Consider the following 21,843-nt stretch of genomic DNA (forward strand, 5'->3'; position numbering starts at 1 on the left):
GGAGGAACTGTTTTGCTGAACTTCTTGGAGAACTGCCACAGAAGGCTTCCCCTTAGCAGGGCAGCTTGAAGGTAGAGGAGCAAAAACATAATCTGAAAAACTGGTTTTGTGTTCCCGTTTAAATTTTTAGGCACCACGGCTAGGGCAGCAGTATGGAGGTAAACGTATGGCTAAGGAGCAGAGCTGCACTGCTGGCAGAACTGCACAGCTCTGCATCTGTGCTGGCAGGGGCTGTGGCTTTTTCCCCAGAGGCTGAGCACTGATCCTAGCAGCTACAAGTTGCATCTGTATCCCACAGTGCTTTCTCTACTAACTGCTTATGGATGGTCTCTCCTTAAAACAGGGGTCCTCAAACTACGGCCTGCGGGCCAGATATGCCCCCCCAGGGTCCTCAATCTGCCCCCTGGTATTTACAGAACCCCCCCACCCCCCGCTGGGGGCTAGGGGGGGGGGGGAACCAAGCAGCTGCAGATGACTCCCTGCCACTTCATCCACATGCCGGACCCCTGTTTAAAAAGTTTGAGGACCCCTGCCTTAAAATGTCCCACAGATCAGTTCAGAGCTCAGTAAGTTAGCATCACTTAAGCCACTTTCTTTCTTAGTTTTATGGAAGTTCTCTTGTTATTTGAGCCTGTTATCCTCCTTCCCTCAAGGAGGGGCAGGGATTGCTACAGATGCACCTGCTCAGAGATCACAGTGAGGCACTTGCAACTGAATCTGCCATATGAGAATTCATCTCTTAAACCGACAGACAGCAGCAAACCACATGAAAACGAATGGCTCTGGGAGACCAGGACAGCCTCAGCAAATTGAGAGCATTTTGTATCCTCTCTTTTCCATTTTCAAAGACAGCAATGGGCAGCAAAGGAATAAATGTACAAGTGAATATTGGCTTCTTCTTCCAGACCTTCAAAGCAAGCAATGTAGAAAGCAGATCTCCAGCAGCAGCATGGCTGCCAGGGGAGCAGAGGTGGGCTGGCTGGATGCGGCTCCTTTGCCTTGCTCCCACATTGCTCACTGTGGGAGGTGGTGGAGATCCGACCCACAGAGAAGGCAGGGCTTGTCCTGAGGAGTCTTGTTGAGGCAGGGACAGCAGGATGCTGGGGATGGGTTTCTGCTGTTTGGCCACTTCTGGGCTCCTTGACATCAGTGTTAAGTGGGTGCAAATGAGCATAACCAGTGCTGAGAGGGAACATTTCACACCCACTTTGTGCAGGTATGCAAAGTACAAAAGTACATAGCCTGGAACGCGGTGCTCCTGCTAAGGCTGCAAATAGTACATGTCCAAGCACTATATAGCAAGCACAGAGGTAGGAGAAAATATTCCCTTTGTGAAAGTCAGTTCTGATGCACTGAAAGGTAAATCTTGTTATCCTTTCCAACAGGAGTACACTCATAGGATTACTGAGAGTGACATGTATAGGATTTAACCTCTAGTCTGTGATCTACCTTTTCTGGGCTCCCTGTGTTGATATTGCCAATAGATCTCCAATGTCCTGGTTTTCTTGTTGAAAGTAGGATGCCTTCCCCCACCCCCCCAAAAAAAAAAAACAAAAAAGAAAAAACAAAAAAGAAAAGAAACATCCTCAGGGCTTTCCTTCCTCCCACACTAGCCGAATTACAGCCAAATTACAGCTGCACAGCACTGTCCCATCTTACCTTCATCCAAGATAGGCTGCGAAGCTGTGTCTTCTGAGCTATTTCAGAAGACGAGCTATCTGATGAACTATTTCCAAAATTGCTTTCAGTTTGAGCTGCTGTACAACATGTTCAGCAACCACAGAATAACAAGAGTGCAGCTCAAAACTTGTGCACTGCAAGTGTTCAGATGACTTAATGATAGATAATAGCTCACAGTTCATGAATGTCTTATTCACTTAGTTTTATCTTAGCTCAGGCACATTCTGTCTACAGACATATACAGGCAAATTATTTGGGGGAAAAACCACAACGTTAATAAATACCAACATGACAGTGTCAGCCCTGGGACATGGAAATGATACATGGTTGTCACTTCAGAGCAGAAAAATACACCTCCCAATGACTTCATAGTGTATCCCTCTCAAAACTCATGATGAAAGGACAAAACCTTTATTGTTACCTGTCTTGTTGCTGATGTTAATACTGAATGTTAAAAAAAAAAAACAACAAATCAACACACAAAACCACAGCAAAAGCCTGCAATTAAATGGGAAAAAAAATTATGTCAGGAAGGCCTTGCTTTTATAAACTTCACACCGCCAGTGAAGAATCACACTTCTACATGGAAAGACACCTACAAGTTGGCACGAAGATTTGGAGTTTTAGTCCAGTTTGGGAATTAATTTGTGCTTTTTGACAATGCCTAGCTTGGTGCAAGGAAAAGGAAGTGTTAATCTTACAAACACGAACAACAAAAACACCAACAGCAAGATGCATGAGGTCCCAGTGGTGGATCTGGCTTCCACACAGCCTGAGCTCCTGTGGAAAGGCCTGCTTTGAAAAGAAGTAATACTGGTATCGCTAAGGAGCCACTAGTGTTTGGATACAAAGTGGTGAAGTAATCTCCTAGTCCACGCTGGGAGGGTTTGAGTCATAGCTCCTAGTGTCCGTCCTAGAAAGCTCTGCTTTAAGCCCTTTTGCATTGGCTGCAGTTGTTAATGACGGGGCCATAAATTAAACTGAATTATAAAAGCAATATGTCATGACAGGTACTGGAAGCGATGGCTGCAGCCTCTGCCACGTGGTACGTCAGTCACAAAGCAGTGGTGTGTGTGATATATGGTGACGATCACTGAGAGAGTCACCCGCCTCGTGCCGAAACCAACAGGGTCTCACTGAGGCCCAACAAGAGCAGTACGTAATTCAGTGAAGAATTCCCTCTGAATAGACCTGGAGTATGGCAAAGTAATGATCTTGTTTACCTCATTTAGCCCCAAGTTCTCCAAGTAAGAGCTGGCCATGAAGAGTTCTTATGCTCTCTGATATCCAGCTGGGACAATGTGTCCTGTCTTTGTTTTCAGCCATCAGGCTTGTGTCAAACACACCCCGACAGCTGCAAAATTTTTTGGTGAAAACAATAATTCTACTTTTCCTTTCCATCTGCCTGCAGATGGTTTAAATCTGACCCATCAAAATGAAAAAAAAAAAAAAAGTGAAAAATAATATTCCAGCTGAGATGAAATTATAATGATTGTTGATTTCATATGAAGAAAATAACAGATTTGAGATTTGCAGAAGAATCCTGGCAATGATGAATTAAACTGTGCATGGGACAACTGGAGGTTTCAGCAGCTGAACTGCATCCTCTGTACTTCCTCTCAGACCTCTTCAAATTAGCAGCCAGCCACATGAAAACCAATCAGCAATGTCTACCATGGATGACAGCTACTTTTTCTCCTTTACTAAGGAGAACTTTCCTTAAGATTCACTGAAATACAGTCAAAAGTATTTCTGAAGGGTTTTTTGTAAAATCTGAAGCTTGAGGATCCTACTTGGTTTCAATGTTCCTCTAAGCCTGTATGATGAGTTTGTTCATAAAGAACACCAAGCTATGGCAGGTAGACCACCTAGCCAGCTGCTTTCAAGTGCTTGCTGTCCTCACGTTTGATGAGACCAGCACATGCTGCAAATATCATAAACACAAAGCAACTAGAAGAAATTACCTTCTGCCTGGTGATCTGGGGGTGCAGAATGAAATGCCGTCTATTGTGGTGGTCTCTTCAGGACAACAGGCAGATATCGCAGTGAAGGGGAAAGCGAGAAGTTCAGTGTCGCATTCTTGAGCTGTTTCTTGTGCTGGCTGCCACAAGCCTGGGCCCTGCTGCACAAGTAGGGCATTCTAGTCTTTTGGTATCTACTTTCATACAAAAAGCAACTATTTCTCCATCACAGAAAGCAACAGAAAATCAACCAGGCCATATATGAACCACAAAACAGTAGAATTTTTTCAGGACATGGGCTTTTAACAGTGGCCTCAAAGACTTCACTGCATCGTCAAGGCTTGTAGCAATTTCCAGTCACTGCAAGGGGAAACTGGTGGTAGAATATATGCAATCACTGGAAGATGTCATGCAGGGCAAGAACTGAGGAAACAAGAGTTGAGGAACCTGTCACTCTTTGAACTAGGAGAATATTGCATTAAGTCATTATAAAACGCTATACAACATTAGTGTCCTGTCCCATAGTGTTGGTTTTTTGCATCAGGATGCAAGTAAGGTGAGGATGATATTCCTAACAGTACTAGATCTCATAGAGATGCCCTCAAACCTATTTACACAGAATTTATTTCCATGTCATTGACAGCAAGGCAAAAAGTCCAGCTAGACTAACTGGGAGCAAGGAGAGTAAGCAGCAGCAAATCTCTGTAGGACACAGTTAATCTATTTCCTTTGCCAAAGTAAATGGGGCTTTTTCTGAGGGAGCCAGAACATCTCCTGGGATCCTGCTGAACAATGCTCCACTTCCACTTTGCCCTTCACCCGGGGCTGTTGTTCCTGCCAAGCATTTCCATTTGCTGTGACTGAAACCACCAAACAAACAAACGGAGCTTGCATTTGTGTGGCACCTTCTGACATCCATCCACACGTCCAGGCGTCACGGCTTATGGACAGGTCAAACTCACCATGCACACAGATGCTATGTGTGACACAGAGTCGCCTGTGCCATGTCACTGGACAGCCACAGTGCCAGAAAGCCAGGAGTTTGGAAAACTGCCCTTAAAGCAGGAGAACTGGAAAACAAGACCAAGGATAAGGGTGGAAAAAAACTGTTAAAAACAACAGGTGGCCAAGTCACACAACATATCCTGTAGAATTCAGAACTGGTGTGGAGACTTATGTGCATAGAAGACATTGCTCTCTCTGAAAGGTTGCCTAAAAAGCAGCACTGTTCAATTTTTAAAAAACGTAACGTGAAGAGTCTAGTAGTGCTATGGACTGAGTTTGGGGGACTTTCTCTTCTTACTGCAATGCTCCCAAAGCCTCCAGTAAGATTACACGTGTATGTAGGCTTCAGCTCTCCCTGGCTAAATAAAGGACTTGAGGCTACAAAACTGTTGCCCTTTCCTAAGCAACAGATTCAGCTCAGGAAATTAAGACTCATACGCTGGTGACTAATGCTTTTGTCAGGCTAGTTACGAAGCACCCGCGGATGGCCACGAACCCTGTGTGCTACGTGTTGTGCCTTGCGCTACCGTTCTTGAAAGGCCAAGTTCAACTGGACCCAGGCACCATCCCACCTCTAACGAAAAGCGATTGCTGCGTCCTGCCCTCAGGGCACGTGCTTTTGTGCTCTGTGGAAAGCAGGTCTTGCCATACAGTAGGAGCTTCTTCACAGAAGTTCAAGCAGACTTTAGGGCATCACACAGGCCCATCCAGCCTCCTCCCTCTTTTTCCAGTGGGAATCACAGAGAAGTGATTATCTTGGAACAGACACAGATGCTTAAAAAAAGAGAGGATGATGGAAAAACACATTACACAAAGCCTCCTCACGTGAGCAACAAGTACACCCCACAGCTGTTAGCTTTGTTTTGCATATTTTACATATTTACATACACAAAATATTTCCAAACATCTCTGTGTTTATTTAAAACTCCATCAGCAACATGTCTGGCAGAACAGATCCAGTGCAAATATATTCACTGTGTGACACTTCCCTGCATCGGTTTTAAAATGCATCGGGGTCCAAGGCTACTTCTACTGAAGTCAACAAAAAAGCCCTCAAATTTCCAAAGGAGGAAGAACTAACTCCGTAATACCAAAGTATTCACCTTACAGCAAAGGCCTTCGGCCAAAGAGTCTGAAAATGAACGAGGCAACACTTCTAAAACAAGGACAGCTGGTGCATTAGAGAAAGGGATTTTTTTGCTCACATGTCACAGATGCCAGTTGCTTATGGGTGGGTGGTGGGGGTGGGATGGAATGGGAATAAATCCTTCGAAGGAAAGGCTGAATAGCCTTCCTCAGATGGTGCAGAGAAGTTAAAGAAACTGCTGAAGATCAGAAAGGGGGGTGGGTGGGGTGATGTTCCTGCACCTCCTTCTAAAAGCACATTCTAGCTTAAAAACAGGAGGTGACACCTACATACATGCTCATCCTCAACAGGCATTAACTCCCATTCAAAAAAAGTCAAGTGATCACCTGAGGAAGCATTTTCACCATTAATATTTGGCATTGACATCCTTTCTCTTCCAGCGCATCCAGCCAGGCAGGGAACTGGGCAGCCCCACTGCCCCTGGTCATCCTTTGTGGGCACCGCACAACTGGAAAGTCTGGCCATGGGAAAGAGCACAGGAATGGTTTCCCACATGCTCCCCTCATGAGAAAGCCAAGGAGGCAGGGAGCATGGGGTGATGCTGCTGCTTCGTGTTGTCTCATTGAGCTTACTCCTCAGGTGGATCTGGGGTCTGTCCCTCAGAGTGAAGTAATTAACTTCACAAAAGCAAACCAGAAAGAAAAGGGTGAAGAAAAAGCAGGGGTAGTTGTGCAACTCACAGAGTTCCCATTCAGCATTGGCTGTGTTGCTCAAGAGACAGACAAAGCAGAGCAGAAAAAACACACCAGCAAGTAGGGAAGATTTATCCAGACTGCCACCCCAAAAGTGCTTTACTGATGGGACTCTGCAGAATTCTCCCCCCTGGCTTCTACACAGATGCCAAAAAGTAGGCTCATACCTTTTACGCTGAACATTTGAGAGAGACTAGGGAGTTTCCCACTGAGAAACTGGCTTCCTTAAAGTTGAATTTTCTCTTTATCCATCTCCATCAGAAGAGAGTGTTATTCTTAAAAGGGAACAGATTTTTTTGGTTTTGGCCAGAGCTAGAAAGCTTTGTTGCTATATTTGGCTTCCAATGTAGGACTCTCTGCTTGCTGGTGGGAGGAGGAAATTAGAGCTGGTGTTATCCGTAACTAAATGGGCACGAAAAACAAACCACCTCCCTTTGAACCTCAGTACTACTATGGGCATTCACATAACAAATCATTTTCAAAGCCTCTGATACTCTGTACATGCAATGGCCAACATCAAAACTTTATTACCCACTCATTTTCCCATAGTGATAAACCATTGCAGATGTACAGTTACTGTCAAGGAAAAGACATCGGTGCAGTTCCTGGTACTGGTTTGTTGTTTGGTTTGGTTGTGTTAAGTACTTGTCTTCAAAGAAAGCAAAAGTGATATTCTGAAGGAGAGACAATTACTGGAAGGCTGTGGCATCCAGCCCCCCCTCCTCCTCCCAACAACCCCAAAAAAGAAATCAGCTAAATTAATCGGCATCCCAGCCCAATGCACAGCTCAGCCGTGAGGAATTCTCACCAGATGTCTTGGTCCCCACCCGGCCTCCCACGTCACGCAGGCAGCATAACCCCTCGGAGTCCGAGGTCCTGCTGGGATGGCCAGCCCCACTGCACCTGGAATCTCCATGGAGGGCTGAAAGCACCTCTATCCCACCAGGGCCAGCCAGCCCCAGCAGCTGGCACCTGGCCACGCTCACCTCCTCCACCAGCACAGAGGATGCCATCCCTGCTTCTCGCATTTTCCGTGGTGTTTCCCCTATGCCAGGTGGGCTGAGCACCGCTGAAGTCACTTGGCTGGATCCTGGCTCTGAGGGAAGCACCTCCCCCAGGTACCAGCCTGCGACCTGGTTTCCAGCTGATAACACTCAAAACGAGGTTTATCTGGATGTAACCGATGAGATTCTCCATGGGTGTTAAGGTCACTAAACCCAACCGAGTGATGCCGATTTACGTTAACAGTCCCAAAATAACGCTTGCTCTTGAACATCGCTTCCCCTGCTGTCGTTTCTTGATGCAATGAGAGTGTGTAGAAATAACTCCCGATAGCACCTAGAACTTCAGGTGTTGGGGCAAGGCAGCTGGAGCCCTACTCTTGTGAGAGCAGAAGTTATGGGGCGAAGAAAAAGCACTTCGGCTAGCTCATCCCCCAGCTTAATGCACTCTTGCTTCCTAAAGTATGTTGGCTTTGCTGAGGACAATTGTGATTGTCTTAAAGCAACAGGGCTCCCACATCTTTTCTCACAGACTAAATCACAGCGTACACAGCTCACTTCAGAGAAAATTTCCTTCAATATTTATCCCACATTTTCCTCTCCATTTTAGTCTATACCAGATTTCTAAGTCCTCACATTATTCTGGTATTTTTTGATGGCTGTCACATCCCACTCTACCTCTTTCATGTATTAGCCAAGCCATCACTAGGCATTATTTCCTTATTTTTCAGTGGTCTGTATCCCATCTTCATCCCCGCTGCCCATGGAGACCATGTCTCTCCTGGTAGCTCCTAACCCCACTCTCCTATAGGAAGATTTTGAACCTAGTCTCCTCCTTTCCTGGCCTTCCTCTCCCCGAGTTTCTGGCTGGCAGCTCTCTCCATCTCTTCCTCATGGCCTAAGAAGGAAGGACATGGTGATTTTGCACACAGAAAAAGCACCCTGCTTGCTGCCTAGTCCTAGAAACTGCGTCTGGAGCAGGACGTATGGGGAAAATCCTGCTCATCTCCTGATGCTCTGAAACAGCACATCCCATATGGTCAGGATCTTCAGAGGATTTTGCAACTAAACTCTTAACAGCTCCCTGCTGATTGCGTGCAAGTGGCAATTTTTCAACAGCTGAGTGCTTGGCCAAAGTTGGAGGGCTTTTTTTTTTTCCCCTCTGTTGGAACAGTTAATGATGAATCTGTTACCAAAACACCAAACCTTCAGCCCTTGAGCCAGAATGTAGACATGCAAACATTTCTTAATTAAACAGTTTTAAAATAATTTCAGCAAGGGCAAAGTTACCTCCTTAGAGGGAATCACGGAGCTTTGCCAAAAAAAAGTAGATTTGAGATAAATACCTTGCATGGAAAGTCTCTATTTGATGACTGTCCAAACTGCCAGAAAATAGTAAAATGTAAAAGGGTCTTACGCTAAGAAGTATCATGTTGTGATTCTACTAGGTCTGAGTGTAAAATAGCCTCTAGTGTTGATGCAACTTAAAAAATTATTTAATGGGTAAAAAAAAAAAAAAAAAAAGACGACAATTGTAGCAGAAACAATTGACAGTAACTGAAATGGAAACCTAGTGCCATCATGAGAACCCTGCCTGAAACTCCTTTGATGCTAGACTTCTACTCCATCCAATTTTAGTAGAGAAAGATTTTATAACACTTGTTTTACAAGAGAAGACAAACCCTTGGCTCTAAAAACTCAATCTCATGGGGGAAAAAAAAAAAAGGAAAAGAAACTCAGGATGCTGTAATTTACAAAGAGATTTATGAGTTCTTCAGTTGCATAAGAAGAAAAGAAAGCATTAGGTAATTGTTGAGAAATACAGACCAAACCAAAAATGCTACATAAAAAATATAACAATAAAATTCACATTAAATTATTTATTCAGTAATTAAAACAGTGACATTTTTCTTTATACACAGCCCCACCACCAGTTTTGATGAGAGGGGCAAAAGAAGTTCAATGGAGTTTTGAGGGAAGCGGGGTTGGAAAACAGGTGGGAAGAGGAGAGGGACCCTGATTTGACTGATGGTTTTAAACAACAGCTACAAACAGCTAGCAGGGAAAGTGCAGCATAGTTCTGCAGATATTTTACTGATTACTGTAAACCTCAACTGCTATAAATATCGGTTGCCTATAGGTACTAGCTACCTGAGCCCAAGCTCACTGGAATCAATGCCGATTCCAACTGATGTCCACCAATGTGGGACCAGATCCCAGGCCCCCATGCTGTGCCAGCCAACACTGGACTGCAACTCAGGCATTTGAGGCTGGTCCCAACAATCTCAATGCCATCAAAGACTTCCAAAGACACCGCGGGGGGGGGGGGGGGGGGGGGGGCGGTGCGGAGAGGAAGCAGTATTTGGGCTCCTGTATGCAAACGGCCACCGTCAATGATGCACAGCTGATCCATCTTGAAGGCTTGAGCCTTTGAGCAGATGCATGAGTTAACTGTGATGTTTTAATCACCCCCATTCCTCAAGTATCTTTATTGGGAGCTAAGAACATTCTGCACTTCACATGGATCCCCAGCTCCGCTTTCATAGGTGCCACCATGGTGTCATGGAGACTGCTGAGCAAGAACAGGGAAAGAGTTACTGGGCACTGTGCAGACCAAGGGCAGCTAAAACACAGGTTTCCAAGGACATCTCTAATTCCCCTTAGCAAACGGTTCACCCCACAAGTGTAGAAACCTGCCAATACAGTCTGATTTTAGTATGTTGAGCAGTGGCTGCCCAAACGCCCACATACAATGCTGGAGAGGATCACAGCTCTACCAGCTCAACCCCTCAACCCCTGCAAGACGCCTGCTCCTGCTCTCCTGTCACAAGGACTGCATTTTGACCTTGCTCAGCCAAGAGTCCATTAGTCTTTAAAGGGACATCTTCCTGCATCACAGCTATCAGATCCTGCCCATAGGGCTAATACGTAAAAGAAGTATTTAGTTCTACATACATTCCTGCTTTACGTGAGATTTCAGTTCCAAACAACATGCATCAACTTTTTTTTTTTTTTTAAAGATCCGCACACAATCAATATTTATCATCCAAATACCCTTTAAAAGCTCAAAGGTTGATATGCTAAAGCCAAGAAGTTGATTTTAAAAATATATATATTTCTAAATTGTTTATAAGAAATATATGTTGCTGGTCCATTGATACAGAGAAAAAGCTTGTACCTGAAGTTATTTAAAAGAACCATATTCAAAAAGATATGCTTGTCTGCTAAAAGGCAATATATTGCACCTCTACATAATTCTGCTGACTCCATGGTCACCTTTACAGATACAACAAATCAGACATGTCAAAAAAGGGGGGCTTTTTTCTGAGTTTTTGTTACTGTTATTTGGGTTTGGTTTTTTACAAGTATAGGAAAATTCCATTCACTCCTGAGTTAACCGAGAACACAATAAAATGCCTACGTTTTCTCAGTCTCAGATGAGATTTAGTGATGTCTTTCATTTCCAAAAGATGTGCATTTGAAGCTTGAGGGTGGCATGGAGGGAAACAGGTATAGCTACACGTGCGTGTGTATATATATATATATGTATATGTATATAGATATATACACACACATAAGGAATTCTGGGAGGCGAAAGGCTGCCTGGAAGTAGAAAGACTGGGTACAGGCAAGGCAATCGTAGTGCAGGGGGAGGGAACCGTGACACATCCCCCCCCGCCCCCCCCACAACCTCTGCTTTCTCTGAAAGCTGTGACCAGAGATTCATTCTCAAAAGCGAGTCCCGAGGCAGAAGTAGACAACAGAGAGAAAACTGCCACTCACTGAATATCTTCACACTAGGAAAAAGGTATCAGATAAACTGATAACTGATTTTGTGTGTCTGCTGAGGGGAGGAATCGGAACAAAGTGCAATTTTACTGCAGCCAAGTATAGCTCCTTCAGCTCTCCAGAACCCAAACCTGCTGGGCGGTCAGTAGCTGCACTGTTCCATCATCTTTTGGGGATGGAAACGTCCAGTTGAAACAAACTGGTATATGCTTTTCAAAAACTGGTGAGCAGCTTGAACCTTCCCAGTCTTAAAAGGAACACACAAAAAATAACAGCAGATTTCTCAACATTAATAGGAATAAAATAAAAGCCTGGACAACTTTAAGGAGTTTAGTATGTAGATTTTCTTGAAATAAAACAATGATTTCCCCTATGTTCTCCCAGAAACAGTGACAGAGTACATCATGTTTCATAAGTCCTCGCAAGATGAATCATCCACGTTCTTGGGACAGCATCAGACCTCATCACACATAAAAAGAATGAAACAACTCCTTTAGTAATGTGTTAAGATGCATAACTTGTCTGCGACCTGATTTTAATGGCCTTTTCTTTTCCTATTTGCAGAAACATGAGCAGTCTTAACGTCTCCGTTTCTTTCTCACTGCCATCCATTCTCCGTAACTGCAACGCTGCGAGCAAGCGCTCCCCTCCTCTTTCAAGAATAAAACCATCACAGCATCTGCTTCTCATAAGCACGTTTGTGCGTGTGTAAGTGTGCGTGTATGAGAGAAAGAGAGAGAGAGAGAGAGAAGTAAATCTGCTGAATTTAACTTTAAAGTTTGCCACAAGGAAGGAATTTGTCTTTCCCATCCTTGAAATTGCAGAACACAGAAGTAGGGGTAACGCTATGCACTGGCACTTTTACTTTCAATTTAACTGTTAGTGCAGGGGACGGTTAGTGCCTGAGGAAAAAAAGTGAATTTATTTGACTTCCAAAGTCAATTGACCAGTGCGTGGATGGATACAGATACAGATGATAGCAGGTTTTTATTGCCACTCGTCTCCCAGAGCCTGCAGAGCGACAGAAGTTCCTTCGGCACACTCACAGCTTCAGCAGTGGAAAGAAAATGGGCACATGACAGTAGTCCTAGAGGTGGAAGAGGCACTAGTTTCACCACATAATCCTCCCCACCACCCATCAACTCCATAAAACAATCCGGAAAGGGATTCCAGTGCAAACTGTGGGCCTGTTTTTCCCTGTCCCATTCTGCTTTGACATCTATAGGGAACGGCAGGAGGTCTCTCATCATCTGAACTTGCAGAGAGGAAGGCGATGAGCTGACTGCTTTTGCTAGACTTTATACTATTTCAGGGCATCAGACACACTACACCCCAAAAATAAATGCTGCATTTTCTTTTGCTACCCCACCCCACCCCCAAACTCCCCAGCTCTGAAGTTCAAAGAGAATACACTGCCTCTTAGCCTTCCAGCTTTGCCAAGGCCAGAAAAAAGTTAAAATATATATATATATATAAATAACCTTGTATTTTTTTTTCCTCCCAGTATTTCTAACGCTGTCAGAATGTCCAAGTCAGACCTCTTTCTTTTGAGATACCTCCTGAGCTATACTGTCCTGATAAGAAAGCGAACCATGGTAGCCGTTACTACATTCCCTCCCGTGCGCTTTTCCCACGGCATTACGAATTCGTTGACAAATTGAGGAGCTCGCTCCACCAAAGCGGCAATAACATGTAGAACTGTCATGAGAGTAAAATTTATTAAGAGAAAGAAATGCCGATGGACTATAAAGATGAGGGGAAAAAAACCCTACATTTAATTCAGCATCCCAACACAGAAACTACAACCCTACTATTTCAAAGTAATATTTAAGCATAGTCCACTCGGCACTTACACACTGTCTCAAACTTCAGATCAGCAAGGTACACACTCAAGGGTCTTGCCAAATGGTGACATAATCCTAATGCCTCCAGTGCCAGCGTGTCAAGCCTTCTCACGTGTCAAGGGAGAACGCTCAACACCTCATAGGATCAAGTTCAAAAAGCCTGGAAAGAAGCGGCAGCGCAGGGAGGGGGGCCTGGATCTCGGAGCAGCATGCACATCCCAGCACTCCTCCTCCCCTTTCACACGCGGACCCATGTGGTCTCCACCTGACAAACCTACATTTACAACGCTCGTTGCCTGAAAATTAAACTGTTTCTTATCTCAGCCATGTGTTTATGTCTTGGTTTGCATTTACCTGGTTCGTCTTTCAGACGGGGGTGTCTGAAAACAGCGGTGACTGAAATATAACAGGTTATAAGGGCCTTAGGAAATACTACAGAGGGACCCTGCGTGCACGGAGCAGAAAGGCAACATTTCTAAGCAATAGCAAGGATCTGGCACCCCCGGCCCTGACCCTGCGCTCAGTCCCACCTGAGCAGACACATGGTGACACCGGCTGGCATCACTAAGGGCTGGACACAGAGGCTGACCCAGCTCCAGCCCATCGCACGGCTGGGGCTGTCGAGGGCAACCTTGCAGCCCTTTTATCAGCACAGGATCGGGCGCACCTTGGCTTCAGCTAACGTCCTTATCATGCAAATCAGATCCAAGGGCCAGGCCAGAAATGGGGTTCCCCAAGCACCTTGCAGAGCGCTGTGGCTAGATGTGGCCACGTCGCTTCCAAGTTCAGATGCTTACCCAGACGGCAGCCAAGCCTGAATCTGTGCACGCAGAGCACGTGCAACTTCTTACAAAACTCAAAAGCTGCAGCTGCGGTCTCGTAAGGCCCATGGCAAATCTTAGGTCAGATAAACAGAGTTTGAAGTCAAGAGGAGTTGAAAATTTCAGCGCTTTCCATGAGATGCTCAGCAGACGGATCAGGCCAGTTGAAAACATTTTGTTTCCACAAGTCACACATCTTTTTTATAAAACTGACATTTCTTTCCTGAATATCAATGTTCTAATTTACCACCCTTGAAATGGCTTAGGTGAAAATCCTGCCCCGTGAGTTAAAATAAGATTATACTGATATTTATGACCACTATGAGGGCCTGAAAGATAACCCATAGGGGAACTGTGTTCAACAGCTTCAATGTACGCCAGATGAGGCCCAAAATCATGTTTTATTTAAATCCATGAGAGTATTTGGTCCATTTTGAAAGGATGGATGGGTTGGAAATGCAGTTCCTGTAACCCCAAGCTTTGCTCCATGCTAAAGGTGTTTGCAAGATTCTGACAAGCAGCATAGCCCGAAGCCACCTTTAGAAGCAAGAAAATAAAAACACTCTTACTACAATCTAACACCAGGAAAAATATTTGGCTGACACTTTAGGTGCGAATTATACTGCTTAAGCTAGAACAAAAGGACAAAAACATCAAAATCTAGTAATGTGGAAACAAGGAAGGTTTAGCTCTTTAAAAAGAAAGGAAAGATAGACATTTGAGGTAACAAACAAAAAAACCAAAATGCACAAAACACATCACAGACATCTAAAAATAGCATTTTATACATTTTTTTTGCCAGTGCTTCTCTGAGAGCAAGTTCTTTAAACAGAACTTAACAATTTTACATTTTTTTTAAAAAAATATGTCATCCTAAAATAGCCCATCAATCCTTACCCAAACTTTCTGTATTTCTACAAAAATAGATGCACAAAGAGCTACAAAATACTGTATTCCTGAAAGGAGGCGCACTGTAGTCAAGGGAGAGTCTTTTTCCTGACAATTGAGACTGTTCATAAAAATATCAAGCTGAACAAAACAAAACACTGTTAAAGGAGCAGAAAGGAGTTAGGTTGCCCAGCTGCAGCAGGCTCAGATGAGGAGAGAAAGAAAAGTTAGGTTTTTGGTTTTTTTCCAACACTGTGGGACCTATAAACGGCCTTACAAACAAAAGGCTCAATAGCAAAACCAGAGTGGTTGGCTCTTCATCTTCATGTGTGTCCTTTGCCCCATGCAGGAGGAGTCAACGACTGTTCTATCGCCCGCCCAGCTGCTCTGACTCCAGCTCTAGCTGGTCTTAATTTATCTGAACTTCAGAACCAAGAAGTTTCCTTGCTCTTGTCCTGATGCTGTAGACCTACATTTCAGAAAACAAAACAAAACAAAATTAAAATTTGATACAGCTTTTTCCTCCCCCTCCCCAAGCAACTGAAGTAAGAATAAACACATTTTGATCTAAAAAAACCAACCAACCAACCAAACAAACAAAAAACCAAACAAAAACCCCTCACAACTTACCAGCCTAGTAGACTTGTTAGTGACATTGCTATTGTTCCCTATTTTTGCGTATATGTGGGATAAGCTTAAACCATACTTAAGTTTTACACTGGCTCAAGCAGTTCAGGAACACTGATAAAATCCTGGGTGCACTTCCTTGGTTCGACTTCATTTGGAGCATGGCATAATGTGGTAAAATCCTGCAGGTCTGCAGAGATGATCCAGTATGCAAGAGAATAATTTTTCCTGACAAGGGGTCAGCCAAAGACCCTACCTCTTTTAGAAAAGGCCTGTGACACTTCAGGATCTCACAGTTTCTGTGGCATTTCACTTTACAGAAGAGAGAGGGAAAATGTTCCTGCAGCATGTAAAAAACCCAAATAATTTCACCTACAGAGCGTCAGATTTTTAGCCAAGAACGGCTAGTGCTTCCACATGGGAAAAATTAATGATTTTCAGCTTGCATTTGTTATGAGTTCCTCTAACATTTTCCTTTATAAAAAGTGAGGACTATCTAATAAATGTGGTGCTATGTTGTGGCTTTAGAATTATTGACTTGGAACCTGTGTTGTAATCTGGGATTTCTCTGCCCCAGAGGGATTCAATCTTCGCTAGATTTACACCCAGCAGGGCGTATACCTAAAATCCAGACAATTGAGGGGGAGGCGCGGATGAAACTTCCCAAAGAAGATACATTCTTGCTCATTTATAGGAAAAGTAAAAAGGAGAGAGGTGCAGGCACATATTTTCAGAGGCAGTAAAGCACTTTGGACTCATCAGTTTAAAACCTGCCCCTTGATGTTTTGAGCCAAGTAAATCACATTTCGTGAGATGAAGGTGCACTTCCCACTACAAATCACACTGCTATATAGACAGCAACGCTCCACTCTGTGTCATACTGCGTAGTGCCCTGCTACATAGAGTACCAAGACCAATGCGTCAACTACCTGATCTGCCAGGAATTTAGGGGCAATCTCACCACTAACGTAAGTAGGTGCAACTCTAGACTTCAATGACGTTGTAACCATTGGAGCTCCACGTTCATTTGATCTTTAACCTGTGAAAAGTGACGGACCCATGTGCTAAGCATGGATTTCTCGTTTCCGTATCTGATCATATAGTGAAATGCAAAGGAAATTTTTAGAAAGCCTAATAGCCATGACGGTTCACATCTGACCACTACCTCTGCGTTGTAAGAGTATAAACAGCTAAATAGTTAATGATGATCAACATAATTTCAGATTTGAGCTTCAAAGCGTTTAACAGTCATACAAAAGATGACAGCGCATGGCTCTATCCATGTGAGGATTCCTAAGCAGCATCCAAACAGTTGCGGGTCCAGCAGTGACACAGACAAGGAAAGCACACAGGCAGAGCGTGCCAGAACCTGTTCAGTGGCTTTCTGCTCCATTCCACATGCACTTGCACCTATTTCTTTAGGCTGGAAAAACTGGGATATCCCTCAACTAAAACATGCCTACAAAAACATGTTCAGGGGCTCTCTGATCACTGAAGACATCTTCTTCCTGCTTAAGAATTACTTGTTTTCCTGGCAGCATCGTTCCCAGGCAGAGTCAGCATAAACTGCTGTTAGTTTCCTTCAAAGCTCCCTCAAAGTTAGTGATGACAATTTTGTGTTATTCTTCCCCTGCTGTTTACAACTTTTTTAAAATAAAGATGACAACAACGATGACAACAAGAAAGAGTCAGGCAGCAGAAACCTTTCAGAGTGTAAGGAAGTCATTTAAATTCACCAGTGGAGCACTAAAGGCCACCAGAGGCAACGGAAGCCCCTGAGAAGAAAAACAGGTTACATGGCTCCTAGCAGCTTTAAAAAACCACACGCACACCGCCCCTCTTTACGAGGGTGTCCCCCTGATAGCAGCAACTGGTAGAAGGGGAATAACCAGCTGAACACGCACCTTCCTAGTTAGGTGTCTTTGCAACAAAAAGAAGTAACTGTACAAAGGTTTAAGGTATAGCCAATAACTCTTATAAACAGCCTGAGAAAACAATCCAAAAAACCAAAGTTGCCTTAGTTACAGAACTGAATGTGGAACACTGCTCATGCCTTTTCCTCATTATATTCCCATCTCCTTCATGGCAAGGCTGTCTGCAGTCCTCATACATCATCCAAGTGCAACCCTGCCACTAACGGAGAGCTTCCACTTGCAGCCTGCTGCGAGAACATTTTCCTTTTCGCACGGACACCCTGCATGAGTCAGTATTGCCACCCCAGCACAGCTCCCTGCCGCTGGGATACCAACGGTACAGCTAAGTGCCATGCAAGCAGAACCCATGGTCTGTGGGAACATCTAAACAAATGTTAAGAGCTGTGACAAGCTTGTGGTGCGTGTGAACAGCGGTAACTCTACAGCAGGCAGCAGGCTGACCAGCCCAATTCCGTATTGAACGGGACACACTGACATACAGGCAATTCCAAAAGCGGACTTTCCATACTTGTCCAGGACTAGAGGATGTCAATTAATTCACCAAAAATTAAAGTTATGCACATCAACGTGCATAACTTTGCATGATAAAGGGTGTACACCTCAATTTTAAGGCAGACTTACAGCCTCCAGATATGCCAAAATCCTGCTCTGCTTTCAGCGTGCTGGGGCTACAGGAAGCCTCCTCCAGCACATCTGTCCAACAGCAGGACAGGATATCCTCCGGGGCTCTGCAGCAGCACAGTAAATTGCTCTGCTCTCCTCCCCACGGGGCTGCCCAAAGGCCTGGCAGCTGCCAGCACAGCTGGATCTGACTGACCACCTGAAGTGCCCAGTATGCAGGGCAGCCTCCTGCCCTGCTCCTGAGGGTAACACTGATGGCTGGAACCATCAGCTCTGCTGCAAGAGAGCAATTCGCCTCCCCTTGCCCGTGGTCTTAAGTGCTCAACTCAGCCTGCATACCCTTAATGTAAACACGAGGGTTCAGCCCCAGCGCCGCGGGATTACAGCTGCAGCCATTCTCCCTGTACAAGGGCTGTGAACTGCAGCCAGCGCCGCTGGAGGCTGACCTTGCTTTGCTTGACATCAGCGGGGCAGGGAATCGTGGCCTAAAGCACAAACATGCTGTGCTTCTATCAATGTGTTTGTATCAATACCTGATATAAAACATACTTTTAGACTGAGCATCAGAGCTTGGGCACTTCAGCTTTGGAAAGACACTTGCATAACAGCAGCCACAAACATCACAGGTTTTAATAGATTTTGATGCAGACCAGCATTTTCCTTAATCCCACCTGTACCAATAAAGAAGCTTCTAAAAGGGTTATTTGCAACACACTACATGAGGATTAAGCCACATTTAATGGGAATCAGGTAGCTAAATCCCTCTTCATCCCCTAAAGCAGGACCATGTAAGTTCAAACAGATGTGCAAGACAGATCAATACTTTGTTAGCTCTATGAATGGCGATACGATGATGTCCCACACAATCTGTTCTGAAACATAAATTCCCAAATTATACCATGCATGCCAGGGGAACCCCCTCTTCATCTTTGAAGTGATTCAGCATCATCCATTCATGAGATCGAAAATTTGGCTTAGTATGGCAGAGATGCAACAATGTAGCTGGAAGAGGGTAAAATTACAGCCAGCCTACCCTGATCCCAACACTATCATTCCATATAAGACAGCGTGAGGAATTTTGCAAATGTTTCTATAATCGCATGTGACAGCAGCACAAGAAATGTGACCCATAGTAAGCAGGGGGGGAATCATTTTCATATCGGAAGGGCTCTGAAAAGCAGCGTCTAGGTATATACACCAAATGAGCTTTTTTTACACAAATCATCTGAAGCTCATGGAATCTGATATATTGACAGCTCCACAGGTTGACGTCTTATTCTCCAGGGACATATGAGCAAAGACTTCCAGAATCAAAGTCTCTTCTTGCCACTATGGCTTTACCCTACTCTGCAGAAATGACTTCTGTGCTGCAGAAAGCCAGTACACTTCTCCAGGCCCTTCAGTTTTTAGCCTCTCTGTTGAGATTGCTGCCTCACATTAATGTAATGAAATTCCATGTGATGTGAAGACTTATCCAGTATAATCCTCCCCTGGAGTGGATGTGCAGCAAGAAAAGCTTCACCTGTGCTGGCGAGGGCTGGATGCAACTCAGTGCGGTGCTTCAGCAGCTCCCTCCTCTCTCCACCAGCACGACACACCTTCCCTGGGATGATACCATTTGCTGTGCATGCAAAACACTGGGGCAATTAAGCTCCCTCTTTTCACCCTGATCACACTTGGAATGCCTGTCACCAAAGCATTTGTCTCAAATGTACAAGCTGCGGGCAATCCTGCAAAGGGAGCTCAGAGCCTGCCTGCCCTTCCCAGCAAGCCTCTGCTTGGAAAGCACGGGAGAGATGAGCGTGCAGGGTAAGAAAGCAAATAATTGTAATGTCACAGGCCACCACTACCTGCTGTGTTCCGTTGCTTGCTCCCTTGCTTCCAAAGCTTTATGTGCCAAACTGGGGCTGCCTGATAAGTTTTTGCTGTTGCGTTTCAGTGCGTGGCCGTTTTGAATAGTCACAAACAAGTGAGACATCGGTCTGCCGAGGTCCTCTGCTCCTGCCCCCTCTTTCCATTCCACCACTGGAACTCAAGGACTAAAACCCACACATCAGGCACGGGCCAGAAATTAACAGTTCAAGCCTTTTCCACTGCCTCCCCTGTCGAGTATACAACTGCAATACCTGCCAGCCATTTTTGAGCGCTGCCAAAGCAGGATCCTGACAAAATCAGCATCCAACTGTACCCTTCCACAGGGATCGTCACAAGGAGCAGGCAGCACCAAGCAAAGGCTGTATTAGTCCTCTACGGCAGCGCTAGGACCCATAGTCCTTTCTGAGGTACTGCGGTGTTACAGAAAAAAAGCACCTGGTTTATTAGATGTACTACTACCAACAAAATTGCAATAAGCAAACCCAACTTGCTCAGTACTGAAACAACTCATGGTCTAGGCTGAAGTTATACCTAAGCCGGGTAGAAGTTTCTCCTGACTAGCACCCCTTACACAGCTCTCGGCTCCGTCCCCAAAGGTAAATCAAATAGCAGAGCTCTGGAGCTGGACTGCTGGGGCTACTGCCACACCAGGGGGCTCGTCACCTCTACCAGGGGCAGGGACACTTCGCTCACCCTTCAGAGCAGGCAGCTCATTATGGAATCTGTCAGAAGGGCAAAACTTGAGATCCCAGTTTTGTCATTTTATACCCAAAAGCATAAAATGCAATTCCTCTTGTATCACTGGCATGGCTGGAAATGTTATTAATAGATACAAAACTGTCCAGTGCTAAGACTCCTATCATGCTTTCTCTTAATTTCTTAAGGCAGCAAGTGGCACGGTATTTAGAAGAGATTATTGGTTCCCAGCTGCTATCAAGGGAAGAGAGAGATTTGCATTAGGTCCATAGTATTTCATATTTAAGAAATAGCATGTTTTTTTCTCTACCAATTCTTTGTTCCCCTGCACACTAATCAAAGCAAGGAAGTGCTTCTCGCACATTGAATCAGTTAGCTAGAGCTATCAAGAAGAGAGACAGATACTTTAAAGAAAAGGGAACAGAGATGCAAACCTAGTATTTCCTTAATAAATAACATAACGTGTTTCAGAAGTACTGATCTGCAAGGATCGCTGCTGGCGAGATAAATACCAAGCAGACTCAACAGTGCATATGAGCTCCAGGACAGATGCGCTGGAAACTGTTTGTCACCCATCATCACCTGATTGCAAGCAACTACGAGCAGCGAGGGCTGCTTGACTGCTCCTAACACTGAGATGGGAGCCTGCCAGGCAAAGCTCGCAGATGCAGATGTAGTTCGTGGAAGCTGTCCTACGCCTACAGACCCTGCAGCAAAATGGATCTAATTCACAGCCCTTTGCCTATACCCTACAGAAAGAAGTTTGGTTTGATGGCGAGCACAGCTCAACCGGCATCTCTGCTCTCTCTGTGACACCTGGATACTGCACAGGAAGGAAATGCCGATCTGTTCCAATTTAGATGAGTAGGATGCGATCCTCATGCACTGACAAGTTATTAGTTCAGTCCTCATTGGAGCTGTATTTTGGTGAATGCACGTATGAACTAGCTGGACAAGCTGGAAGCTTCCACATGGAAGTTTAATTAGCCATTTCCCACAAGATTTAAACCAAAAAAAATCTATCATGTCACAACTCATTTGGCTTGAATGGGACCAAGGCAGACAAAGGTCTCTCAGCAAAAGGCAGCGAGAGCTGGATGTTTCACAGCTCATCTGCCCTGACAGCAATTTTAGGAGAGATTCCCACCTGGAAATATATTTGTAGAAGAATCTGAGAACAAGCCCTGCTTCAGCTGTGGGGATTCCACTTCTTTGCTCAAATCCTTCCTGCTAAAACAAGTCACAGACAAAATCGAACCACC

At 44.7% G+C, this 21,843-nt stretch overlaps 1 protein-coding gene across 4 annotated transcripts in view; it reads right to left on the reverse strand.

The window, feature by feature from the left end:
• Window positions 1-9,228: 9,228 nt before the first annotated feature.
• The window catches only part of VGLL3 (vestigial like family member 3), a 28,441-nt gene continuing 15,826 nt past the window's right edge, over window positions 9,229-21,843 (reverse strand). For 3 of the 4 annotated variants that reach the window (XM_080374665.1, XM_080374664.1, XM_080374666.1), the window contains exon 4: window positions 9,229-21,811. In XM_080374665.1, the coding sequence (XP_080230791.1) occupies window positions 21,305-21,811 (507 nt within the window). In that variant the 3' untranslated portion in view covers window positions 9,229-21,304. The remainder of the gene's footprint in view (window positions 21,812-21,843) is intronic. The other variant, XM_080374667.1, reaches the window with a different exon arrangement.

Source organism: Falco punctatus, assembly GCF_963210335.1.
Source record: "Falco punctatus genome assembly, chromosome: 2".
NCBI classification, from domain to species: domain Eukaryota; kingdom Metazoa; phylum Chordata; class Aves; order Falconiformes; family Falconidae; genus Falco; species Falco punctatus.